The sequence below is a fragment of the Erinaceus europaeus genome, unplaced genomic scaffold (genome assembly GCF_950295315.1).
Source record: "Erinaceus europaeus unplaced genomic scaffold, mEriEur2.1 scaffold_336, whole genome shotgun sequence".
In the NCBI taxonomy this organism is placed as follows: Eukaryota; Metazoa; Chordata; class Mammalia; order Eulipotyphla; family Erinaceidae; genus Erinaceus; species Erinaceus europaeus.
This window is the reverse complement of record NW_026647320.1, coordinates 72,258-85,136: the sequence shown is the minus strand read 5'-3', so window position 1 is coordinate 85,136 and position 12,879 is coordinate 72,258. Positions and strand designations below refer to the sequence as shown.

The 12,879-nt window shown below is 43.8% G+C and overlaps 1 protein-coding gene across 1 annotated transcript in view; it reads right to left on the bottom strand.

Moving 5' to 3' along the window:
• Window positions 1-1,586: 1,586 nt before the first annotated feature.
• LOC107522115 (large ribosomal subunit protein uL6-like) overlaps window positions 1,587-12,879 on the bottom strand; it is a 33,051-nt gene continuing 21,758 nt past the window's right edge. The window contains exon 2 of the mRNA XM_060183926.1: window positions 1,587-2,179. Within this exon, the coding sequence (XP_060039909.1) occupies window positions 1,587-2,179 (593 nt within the window). The remainder of the gene's footprint in view (window positions 2,180-12,879) is intronic.

Sequence of the window (12,879 nt, the reverse complement as noted above, 5' to 3'; positions counted from 1 at the left end):
TGCAGGTAGGTTTAGGAGACTTTTATAGCCTTGGCATTACAAGATGAATGTAAACAAGAAAAAGGATGCCACATTCATGCCCAGGGGCTGTGCTACGGCATATCTGGTAGAACACACACACTACCATGGACTGGAACCCAGGTTCAAGCCCCCACTCTCCACCTGCAGGGTGGAAACTTCATGGATGGTGCTGCAGTTGTCTCTTCTCCCCATCCTCATCTCTCCCTAAAAATGAAAGGGGTGGGGGGAATGACCCTCAGGAATGGTAGAGCTGTGCAGGTCCCAAGTCCCAGTGATAACCCTGATGGCAAAGAAAGAAAGAAGAAAAGAGAAAAGAGAAGGAAAGGAAAGGAAAGAAGAGAAGGGGAGGGGAGGGGAGGGGAGGGGAGGGAAGGGAAGGGAAGGGAAGGGAATGGAAGAGGAGAGAAGAGAAGGGGAGAGGAGAGGAAAAGGCACCTGTGGAGGTGCCAGGCAGTGATGTTCCAGTCAAACACACACATTACAGTGCACAAGGATCTGGGTTCAATCCCCTGGTCCCCACATGCAGGGGGGAAGTTTCATAAATGGTAAAACAGTCAGGAGGTGTCTCTCTTTCTCTGTCTCTCCTCTGCATAAAAGAGAATGGGGAAAAAAGGAAACTGAATGACAGAGCTAAAGCAATATTGTTAGGAGTTGTAAGCCAATCAAGGAAAAGGGGTTGGGGCATGAACGTGGTAAAATACCCAGCTTCAAGAAAAACTATTTAAACAGTAAATGATTACCAGGTTCAGTTCTATAAAAATCTATATAAAAGCCTAAATGACTTTCTAAGAAAACATAAATTGTTAAATAGATATACCAGAAGAGGGAGAAACAGAAATATAATTCACATAGCTTCAACATTAAGAGTTATCAAGAGGGCCAGGCGTAGCTCAGCGGGTTAAGCACACATGACGCAAAGCGCAAGGACCTGAGTAAGGATCCCGGTTCAAACCCCCAGCTCCCCACCTGCAGGGGAGTCACTTCACAGGTGGTGAAGCAGGTCTGCAGGTGTCTATCTTTCTCTCCTCCTCTCTGTCTTCCCCTCCTCTCTCAACTTCTCTCTGTCCTATCCAATGACAGCAGCAACAACAACAGCAACAGCAATGGAAAAAAAAGATGGCCTCCTGGAGCAGTGGGTCCATAGTGCAGGCACTGAGCCCCAATGATAACCCTGGAGGCAAAAAACCAAGTTATCAGAAAAGGCGTTCCCTAGTGAAAGCTTGGTCTGGTTTGTATTGTACATTAATTCTATCAGACATCCATAGGCCTGAGACTTCTGTAGCTCTTTCCACAGCTAAGGAAAAAAGAAACCTTCAAATTGTTTTTCATTTCAGAACTTTTATTTTGAAATATATGTATCTATTATTTTTTAACTTGTTATGTGCTTAGGCTGGACTCAAACTGTGAAGCGACTCCCCCGCAGGTGGGGAGCAGGAGGTTCGAACCGGGATCCTCACGCCGGTCCTTGCGCTTTGCGCCAAGTGCGCTTAACCTGCTGCGTTAGCGCCCGCCTCCCTCAGTGACGTACTCTATTTTGCTGCTTGTGTGGTTGGACAGCTTAGAGATTACTCACCAGCCTGCTGAACAGTTCCTTTTCCAGAAACATAGATACCAACCAAAAAATTCCAGATATCTTTGTTTTTAACAGTTGTAGCTCGCTGAATCAATGCAGCTGAATTTGATACAAGTTCAATGTCATTTCCTTCAAGAATTAATTCCTCTTTCTGGGCTTGTGATACTGAGCATGCAACGCCAGACCTCGTTCGAACCCTGCGTATGTATTTTTCTCCCAAGAAATTTCTGATTTCAACAAGAGACCCATTCTCCTGAATAACAACGTTGATAGGGAAGTGAGCATACAAGGACCTCATTTTATATTGGAAGCCCAGTGTAACACCCTTGATCATGTTCTGTACATGGCTGCAGATAGTGCAAACAGTAGCCAGTTCCTTTCTATTTCCCCACAATTTGTCAACTCGGAGCCACTTCCTTTTCTTTCCGAGGAGACTGAGCTCCACGTTGATGTGGTTGAAATCTCTCCACAGGTTGCCTCTGGGGCCCTTCATGATGACCGTGCGGCTGTTCAGAGAGATGTCGACATTCTCCGGAATGTCGACGGTCTGGTCGCTGAGAATGGTCTTTATTCTCTCAGTAGATGCTGCAAAGAAGTGTGATGTATTCTTATAGTCGTGAGGTCACTCATTGGCTCTTTCTTCTCTCTTTTGTCTTTCTTTTGCTTAACATGCCAAATGTCAATCTGGAGAGCTCTGGAGACAGTAACATTGCCAGGGAAGCGGTCTTGGGTCTGGTGGAGGTACTAATAATCTTTTGTTGTCCTAGGATTCGATTCAAGATACTGCATTGCACCAAAAAAAATTATTGTGAGGCAACAGATTATCAGTTGACAGCAAGTCTTGGCAGGATGTCCCTAAAGGGAGATAAAGATTGATCTCACTTAGGAACAAGGCTGCAAGAGGTCTGGATGTTACAGAAAATCTATTAAGACAGCACAGAGTAGGTCAAAGGGGGAAAAAACTGACTTTATCCAGAGCTTTAGGAAAGGCATTTTATGAACTGTGACATAGTTCACACTTTGTTGTTGTTGTTGTCACTGGGGTTTTTGCCATTCCAAGCCAACTTTTTTTTTTTCAGGCAGAAAGAGAAAGACAGAGTAAGACACCACAACACCAAAGTTTCCTCCAGTGCATGAGCGTGATCCAAGTGAGCTGTTCAATATCTGGCCAGCCAGATCATTTGCTCTTTAATAACAGATAACCAAGCACTCAAGTAACAGGACCTCACATACAGAGAGAGCAGCAGCCACACAGCATGTTTCTAAAATCACAAAGTGGAAGTGCTTATGCTAACACTGGAAAAGAGTCAAGGATCCTCACAATTACAATTGTGTAAAAGTGTGCTGGGATCACTAGCCAACGTAATTAGACAGGTAGAAATCTGGACAGGTAGGGGAATTGTCATTGTGTACATTTCTCTCGTACATGAGAAAATAGACTATCAGGGGCAGGCAGTGGCACACTAGGTTAAGTGCACATAGTACAAAGTGCAAGGACCCGCACAAGGATTTGGGTTTGAGCCCCCACTCCCCACCTAAAAGGGAGATGTTTCACAAGCAGTGAAGCAGAGCTGAAGGGGTCTGTCTTTCTCTCTCCCTCTCTATGTCCCCTTCCTCTCTCAATTTCTCTCAATCCTAGCCAATAAAATGGGAAAAATGGCCTCCAGGAGCAGCGGATTTGTGGATTTTTTAGCACTGAGCCCCAGCAATAGCCCTAGAGGCAAAAAGATAAAAGAAAAAAGATAGATAGGTGCCCCGGCCAGCGGGGCGGTGAATAGGGGCTAGGAACCTCTGGATCTGCAATGACAGGGACAAGAGACGTGAAAGAATGACAGCAAGACAGGATTCTGATCAAGCTGCAAAATTTTATTGTGTTCACAGGCAGAGAAATGGCTCCTGGCAGATAGGAAGCAAGAGAGGAAGGAAAGAAGGGAGAAATAAAGAAATACAAAAGAGAGAAAGAAAGAAAGAAAGAAAGAAAGAAAGAAAGAAAGAAAGGAGAGAGAGAGGAAGGAAGGAAGGGAGGGAGGGAGGGAAAAGACTGTCACAGAAAATGAAGAAAAGTATTAAAAGTCTGTTGGCAACATCCTGTGAAAACCAGTAGCTTGTACATATTATAATATGCAAGGATACATGTTCAAGCCTCCAGCCCCCACCTGCAGGGGGGAAAGCAGTGTTGTAAGTGCCTCTCTGTCTCTTTCCTTCTCTATCACTCCCTTCCCTCTCAATTTCTGGCTGTCTCTATCCAATAAATAAAGATAAAACAGTAGTTGTTTAATGTGCAAATAAGAACTCTTTAGAAAATATAATAGAAACAGAAAGATACAGAAAGAAACCTGGCTAGCAATCCACAAAATAATAATAAGAAGAAGAAGAAGAAGAAGAAGGAGGAGGAGGAGGAGGAGGAGGAGGAGGAGGAGGAGGAGAAGGAGAAGGAGAAGGAGAAGAAGAAGAAGAAGAAGAAGAAGAAGAAGAAGAAGAAGAAGAAGAAGATTTCTATTTCATGTCTTTTAATCAAAATCTTCTACATGGATGAAAAGGTAAAGTACATACCAGAGATGAACCCACCAAAAGATTAGAATCAAGCCCAGGAACACCTCAAAGAAAGACACTCAGGAGAGTAGGTAAAGAACTTGTGATAAGGGAGTCGGGTGGTAGCACAGCGGGTTAAGCGCACGTGGCGCAAAGCACAAGGACAGGCTTAAAGATGCCAGTTCGAGCCCCTGGCTCCCCACCTGCAGGGGAGTCGTTTCACAGGCGGTGAAGCAGGTTTGCAGGTGTCTATCTTTCTCTCCTCCCTCTCTGTCTTCCCCTCCTCTCTCCATTCCTCTCTGTCCTATCCAACAACGACATCAATAACAACAATAGCTACAACAATGAAACAACAAAAGGGAACAAATAAATATAAAAAAAGAACTTATGATAATACAAAGGAATATTATATAACCTTAAAAGATAAAAGAAATTTGATGCAGCATTATGGCTCTACAGAAAGCTTACATGCCTGAGGCTCTGAAGTCACAGGTTCAATCCCTAGCACTGTCATACACCAGAGACGAACAATGCACTGGTCATGTTCTCTCTCAAAAAAAAAAAAAGTCTTGGAATATGTGACGGCCACCAAGTTAAACCTAAAGGTTATTCTGCTACAGCAGGACAGATACAGTATGATAGCAGTCATATGATGTGTGTGTGTGTGGGGGGGCTTGTTTCACTTTGCATAATCCCTTTGAGTTCCTTCCATTTTGCTACAAATGGTAACATTTCATCTTTTCACAGAAGAATAGGACTCTTTATCCAGTTTTCTGTTATTTGGGCATTTCTGTCATTTCCATATCTGAGGTATTGTAAACAGCCTTGCAACAAACATTAGAGTGGATAGAATTTTTCATGTTAATGCTTGCACAGTCTTCAGCTGCAGACCCAGAAGTAGGATTGGTAGCTCTAGGTTTAGCTTTTTGAGGAAACTCCCTACTGTTTTCTAAAATGGTTGTACCAATCTACATCCCACTCTTGGTTCTGAGATTCAGCATCACTAGCGGTCAACCACACACACACACACACACACACACGTTCTGGTGTCCAATTCCTGGCTTGGCCACTTCCTGTTCATGACCTTGGATGAGTCATGTCTCTCCTTATGCCTTTGTTTGTTTCCATGTCTGTAAAATGGGCTAAGTCTTTGTACTCACTTCATTAGACCCCTGAGAGGATCAGAGCCCTGAGAACTCTAGTTCAGACCTGTAAGATTAGGCTATCATTACAGTAAAGGAAGGACCTGGAAGGTTAAGAGATAGAGGCCAAGAGTTTGAGGCTGAAGTGGCCATGGCCCTCTATCCCAATGGTGGAGGAGAACCCTGTCTTGGGGACTCCTCAATTACCTACACCCCCTACCCCACTCAATGGGCAATAAATGACTCCAGCAGGAAGGGGACCCCAGGCAGGAATTCTGGGAGTCATGGCTGTGATTCCACACAGTGACTTTCCCCCCTTTCATGTATAAACTCCCTATTTATATATTTATTTAAAAATTATTTATTTATTTTAATGAGAGAGATACACAAAGAAAGGCGCAGAGAGAAAGATCTAGAAAGAGATACCAGGACACTATTCAGCTCTGGTTTATGGTAGTGCTGGGACCTCAGAGCCTCGGGCATAAAAATCTTTTGCAGAACCATTATGTTGTCTCCCTAGTCCATGAATTTTCCTTTCTAATTACAAAAAAAAGTCAACTCCTTTTAAGTCAATGATAAGACAGGAGGTTTCCTGCTCTGGTTTAGAGGAACCCCCCCACATGCCCACAACCTTCCTCTCTGCCCACCGAGCTTCACGTCATCAATGATTGTAGTTTGATGCCATGCCAGCTCCCAGCCCTGCTGAAAGACACCAGCTCAAAAGTCCCTTTCTTCCACACTGCTCCTCTAGAAAGCTTGCAAATTTCTCTGATGTGCGTAGACAAAGCCAGTGCTCACTCTGGGAAGCTCAGTGCATGCCCTACCCACCCCACCCCCCAACACCTTAAGAATTGGTGAAAATTCCCTGAGAACAAGCCTCTTTTGGAACATCAAAGTCCATGGTTTCCAGGCTGTAGGCTGCAGGTATGTGACAGACTGACAGGCCAAATGGACACTTGAGATAAAGCAAAAAAGAAGAAGAAGAAGAAGAAGAAGAAGAAGAAGAAGAAGAAGAAGAAGAAGAAGAAGAAGAAGACGAAAGGAAGGAAGGAAGGAAGGAAGGAAGGAAGGAAGGAAGGAAGAAAGAAAGAAAGAAAGAAAGAAAGAAAGAAAGAAAGAAAGAGAAAGGAAAAAAAAAGTGAAATTCTCCAAGCACGAGTTTGGCCCTCGATCTTCTGCAAAGGGGATTAATGTGACTCTTGGAGGTGTGAGCACATTTTTGCTTTTACCTTGGGGAAACCAAGTAATCCAGCAGATAAGGATCAGAGGAGCCAGCCCATTCAATGCCCTGGGAGCTGCAAAGCCTCCCTCCTGCCTGCAGTTTAATCCTGGAATGGGGTCTTTTTGCACTGAGTGCACCTTTTTTTCCCTCTCACTGATTTCTTCTTCCCTCTGTTTATGATCTTAGCTCACAGTGATCTTTCTACCATCTCCAAGGCCTTTTCAGGAGTAATAGCTGCCTCGCCTGGGTTTCTGATGATTGGCTGTGACAAACCTTCCACTTTATCTGGTCCTCATATATTCAGCACAGACACACAGATAAAACACACACACACACACACACACCAAATGTGAAATCAACAACCTGACTCAGGAATATAAATATCCTGGGACTAGGTAGGTGGTGGTGCACCCAGCAGACAGCACACACATGCACGAGGACCTGGGTTCAAGCCCCCAGTCCCTACTTGCAAGAGGTGAATATTTCATGAGTAGAGAAGCAGTGCTGCAGGTTTCTCTCTTTCTCTCCCTCTTTCTCTCCCCCTTCTCTCTCAATTTCTCTCCATCTCTATCAAAAAACAAGGAAGAGGGGACCAGGCATGGCACACCCAGTCAAGTACACACAGTACAAAGTTCAAGGAAGGACCCGTGCAAGGATAGAGGTTCAAGGTCCTCTCCCTACCTGGAAAGGGGCAGCTTCACAGTTGGTGAAGCCAGTCTACAGATCTATCTTTCTCTCTTCCTCTCACCCTCTCCTCTCAATTTCTCTTCATCTTATGCCATGAAATAGAATAAACAGCTGCCAGGAGCAGTGGACTCATCATGCTGGCACCAAGCTTCAACAATAAAATAAAATAAAAAATGGGCTAAGTCCTTGTACCCACTTCATTAGACACCTGAGAGGATCAGAGCCCCAAGAACTCTAGTTTAGACCTTTAAGATTAAGTCAGCATTACAGTAAAGGAAGGACCTGGAAGGTTAAGAGATAGGGCCAAGAGTGTGAGAAGAAGAAGAAGAAGGAGAAGGAGGAGGAGGAGGAGGAGGAGAAGGAAGAGAAGGAGGAGGAGGAGGAGGAGGAGGAGGAGGAAGAGGAGGAGGAGAAGGAAGAGAAGGAGAAGGAGGAGGAGGAGGAGGAGGAGGAGAAGGAGGAGGAGGAGAAGGAGGAGGAGGAGGAGGAGAAGGAGAAGGAGAAGGAGGAGGAGAAGGAGGAGGAGAAGGAAGAGAAGGAGAAGGAGAAGGAGGAGGAAGAGGAGGAGGAGAAGGAGGAGGAGAAGGAAGAGAAGGAGAAGGAGGAGGAAGAGGAGGAGGAGGAAGAGGAAGAGGAGGAGGAAAGAGAGAAAGAAAAAGAAAAAGAAAAAGAAAGAAAGAAAGAAAAAGAAAGAAAGAAAGAGAGACAGAAAGAAAGAAGAAAGAGAAAGGAAGAAAGAAAGAGCCACCAGGACAGATGAGTTCATCATGCAGGTACCGAGCCCTGCAATCATCCTGGTGGCAATAAAAAAATAACGAAGGGGGCGGGGAGGTGGTGCTGTAGCGCAGTGGGTTAAGGCACATGGCACGAAGTACAAGGACCGGCATAAGGATCCCGGTTTGAGGCCCCGGCTCCCCACCTGCAGGGGAGTCGCTTCACAAGTGGTGAAGCAAGTTTGCAGGTGTCTGTCTTTCTCTCCCCCTCTCTGTCTTCCCTTCTCTCAATTTCTCTGTCCTATCTAACAATAACAATAACAACAATAATAACAAGGGCAACAAAATAGAAAAAAATGGCCTCCAGGAGCAGTGGATTTAAAATGCAGGTACTGAGCCCCAGCAATAAGCTTGGAGGCAGAAAAAAAGAAAAATGAAATAGGTTAAGCACACGTGGCGCAAAGCACAAGGACCAGCATAAGGATCCCGTTTCCAGCTCCCGGCTCCCCACCTGCAGAGTGGTTGCTTCACAATCGATGAGGCAGGTCTGCAGGTGTCTATCTTTCTCTCCCTCTCTCTATCTTCCCCTCCTCTCTCCATTTCTCTCTGTCCTATCCAACAATAATGGCATCAATAACAACAACAATAATAACCACAACAATGGTAAAACAACAGGGACAACAAAAGGGAAAAATAATGGCCCCCAGGAGCAGTGGATTCGTGGTGCAATCACCAAGCCCCAGCAATAACCCTGGAGGCAACAAAAAAAGAGAAAGAGGAAAAGAAAATAATAAAATAAATGAAAATTTAAAAATTAAGAAGGAATCTGAATATCCTTTTAGAAAAAGCCCATGGTGTCTTAGAACTTGTGTAGGAAGTGTGCCTTAGTTTGATCCCTGGTCTCTAGTTGTCTTTCTGGAAAAGAAGCAGCTTAGCACAAAGCAATAAGCAATGTGAAACTCTTTATATCAAACAGCTAGACTTCCCCACGTCAGCGTCTTCCCAGCTATTTCAGCTTTCAGGATTCACTGTGAAAACAAGCTCAAAGTATTGAGCTGGAGTTTGTTCCTTTTATTATTTTTTTAAATGTAGATTACAGGACACTAACAAGAAAGGAGTTGGTGATGGGGACATGGAAGTTTCCACTATAGGGTCAGAAGTGGGTGGGGGAAGAGGTATAGCTGGGGAGACAGCTCAGTGTGGTATAGCATAAGACTTGCATGTATGAGGCCTCTGAGGTCCCAAGTCCTACCAAAGATGAGCAGTGATCTCTCTCTCTCTCTCTCTCCCCCGCCTCTCTCTTTCATAAATACATTGATTGAATCAATGTACTATTGACTCAAGTAAGAACAACAGTGGAACAATACTTTCAAAGAAAGTAAAAATAATCCAGATGATTCCAGCATTATGATCTTGGACTGAGGAAATTTGGGGATTTATAGAATGCATTGTCTTGACAAATGCTTCTGGAGTCTGGAAGCAGTCAAAATGTGCACCATGTCTCTGGCTGCTGTGGACTTATTTTTTCAATGAGGAGTGGCTGGAAGGAGGATGACTTAGGTACAGCAGAATTATATCCTGTGAACCTGCTTCAGAAGAGGCCCTTTTCTGCTGGAGAGGTTATGGGGTCAAAGGAACCCTCCTGCACTGCTGGTGGGAATGTAAATTGGTCCAACCTCTGTGGAGAGCAGTCTGAAGAACTCTCAGAAGGCTAGAAATGGACCTGCCCTATGATCCTGCAATTTCACTCCTGGGGATATATCCTAAGGAACCCAACACACCCATCCAAAAAGATCTGTGTACACATATGTTCTTGGCAGCACAATTTGTAATAGCCAAAACTTGGAAGCAACCCAGGTGTCCAACAACAGATGAATGGCTGAGCAAGTTGTGGTATATATACACAATGGAATACTACTCAGCTATTAAAAATGGTGACTTCACCATCTTCAGCCCATCTTGGATGGAGCTTGAAGAAATCATGTTAAGTGGAAAAAGTCAAAAACAGAAGGATGAATATGGGATGATCTCACTCTCAGGCAGAAGTTGAAAAACAAGATCAGAAGAGAAAACACAAGTAGAACCTGAACTAGAGTTGGTGTGTTGCACCAAAGTAAAAGACTCTGGAGTGGGTGTTGGGAGGGAGTACAGGTCCAGAAAAGATGACAGAGGGCCTAGTGGGGGTTATAGTGTTATGTGGAAAACTGAGAAGTGTTATGTACAAACTATTGTATTCGCTATCAAATGTAAAACATTAATCCCCCAATAAAGAAGTTTTTTTAAATGATTATATATATATATATATATATATATATATATCCCTTTTCACGATGCATTAAAACTAACCTGTGTTCTAAGCTATCCATTGGATGCATCCATTGTATTTCCAAGAGATACTAAAGATGAACATGGATAATCTTGAATTACTCTGACAGGACACTGTGATGTTCTGAGGTCATCTCCAAGGGCATGTGCTCTCCAGCCCCTGTCTTCACAGATCCATGCTATGTCCCTATTACAGGTGAGGAAATTGAGGTTCAGTCAAGCAAGCCCCACACCTAGTTCAGAAAGGTGCGATGGGGAGATAGCAAGAATGATGACACAAAAGACTCTCATGCCTGAAGCTCGGGGTCTCAGGTTCAGTCCCCAGAACCACCATCAGCCAGAGCTGAGCAGTGAGTGCTTCTCTATATCTTTCTCTCTGTATCTCTCTCTCTCTCATGTAAATAAATACAGTGTTCTTTGTTTGTTTGTTCTGTCTTGTCTTAAGAAGGAGGAGGGCAACAAAAAGTGTGAACAGGAAGTTGGTTCAGTTTTGAGTGGCCAAAGATGGCCTTCCTGTCACCTCCTATGCCTGCTTTGAGAGTACCATGTATTTGGGGAAAACAGGCTTGTTTCTCATTTCTCAGTAACTTGGTCCTGACTTTTTTATCCATTTATCTTTCTTTCCTCCTTCCATTTTGTTTTGTTTTACCAGAGCAACACTGCTCAGCTCTAGCTTATGGTGATGCCAAGACTTGAACCTGGGACCTCTGAGCTTCAGGCATGAAAACCTTTTGTGTAAACTACTTCAGTCTTTTTTTTTTTTTAATGTTCTGTGTTTCTGAGCATTTAAAAAAGTAAACTCTCCCTGAAATTACAAAGAATTGTGAACCCACCCTGGGACAGGCAGTGATCTTTAAAAAGATTTTAAAACCTGAAAAGGTGGGACTGGGTGGTTGCACACTTAGTTGAGCGCAAAGGTCCAGGTTCGAGCCCCTGTTCCCCACCTGCAGGGGCAAAGCTTCACTAGCTGTGAAGCAAGTTTGCTGGTGTCTGTCTTTCTCTCCCTCTCCATGTCCCTCTCTCCTCTCAATTTCTCTCTGTCCTATCAAATAAAATAGAAAAGGAAAGAAAAAACAAACAAACAAACAGATAAAAAAACTGGTCACTGGCAACAGTGAGTGGATCCACAGTGCCAGCACCAAGCCTCAGCAATAACCTCATGGCGAGAGAGAGACAAGAAAAGGTAAAGAATAGATGAATAGAGGCTAGGTGGTGGTACACCTAGTTGAGTGCACATGTTACAATGTGCAAGGACCCAGGTTCAAACCCCCTGTCCCTACATGCAGGGGGAAAGCTTTGTAAGTGGTGAAGCAGTGCTACAAGTCTTTCTCATATATGTGTGTGTATATATATATATGTGTGTGTGTGTGTGTGTGTGTGTGTGTGTGTGTGTGTGTGTATCCCTACCCTCTCAATTTCTGACTGTTTCTATCCAATAAATATAATAAATATTTTTAAAGATTAAAAAATAGATAAATGGAAGCCACTCATGATTGCACAAGTACATCTTAACTATATTATGTGTCTTCACACTCACACACTCTTATGCAATTGTAATTACAATGTATATGTCCATATAATTACATTGTCTTCTCTTTCTAAAAACCTGTATCATGAATATTTCCCATTTCTAATAGGTACATCATTTTAAATAGCTGGATACCATACCGTGTCATCTAATTACACAGATTTTATTTTTAGGGGTCCACCCCACTGTTCTACATTTTCATGACACATTCACACACACACAGTATTTTTCTTTGGTGACCTCAGGGTAACTGCTCAAAAGTGACATTGATCAGAACGCACGTCGTTATTTGGTGGCTCCTGAGACACATCCCCCATTACTTTATCAAGACTGGTTTACTCATTTATTTATTGGGTAGAGACAAAAAGAAATAGAGAAAGCAGAGCCAGAGAGATAGAGAAACATCTACAGCCCTGCTTCATCACTCATGAAGCTTTTCCCCCTGCATGTGGGGACCAGGAGCTTGAACCTGGGTCCTTGTGCTCTGTAACATGTGAGCCCTATGGGATGCACCACCGAGCAGCCTCTATTTTCTCAAAATGATGAAGTCAATTGACAGTGCCACCAGCAGCAACCTCCAGCAGTGTCAGTTTTCTTACACCCTTGCAAAGCCAAATGTTATCTACCTTCTGAAAGAATTAGATCGTAAGACAATGAAAGAAATAAAGTGTTGGCAAAAACAGTTCACCTGGACAGTGTGTGGCTTGGCCATATGCACAACCCAGGTTTGAACTCAGCACCAGGTGCTCAGATCAGCTTCTCTCTCTCTCCCTCTCTCCCTCTCTCTCTCTCTCTCTCTCTCTCTCTCTCTCTCCCTCTCAGTCTCACTATTTCTATCTGAAAAGGTCAGCCTGGAGCAGTGGAGCCTTGGCAATGATGATAAAGAAAAAAGGAAGGGGAGAAAAGTAGATAACAGAAAGAAGAAAGAGAGAGAAAGGAAGAATAAAAGAAAGAAAGAAAGAAAGAAAGGGAGGGAGGGAGCTAGGGAAGGAGGGAAAGAGGAAGGAAGGAAGGATGGAGGGAGGGAGGGAGGGGAGGAAGGATGGAATTTAGATAGGAGTCTAGTGACATCTAGAATTTTAAAGTTCGAAAAGGTCTACAGAGGAAGAAACGTCTCCTCGGCCATTACTCACCAT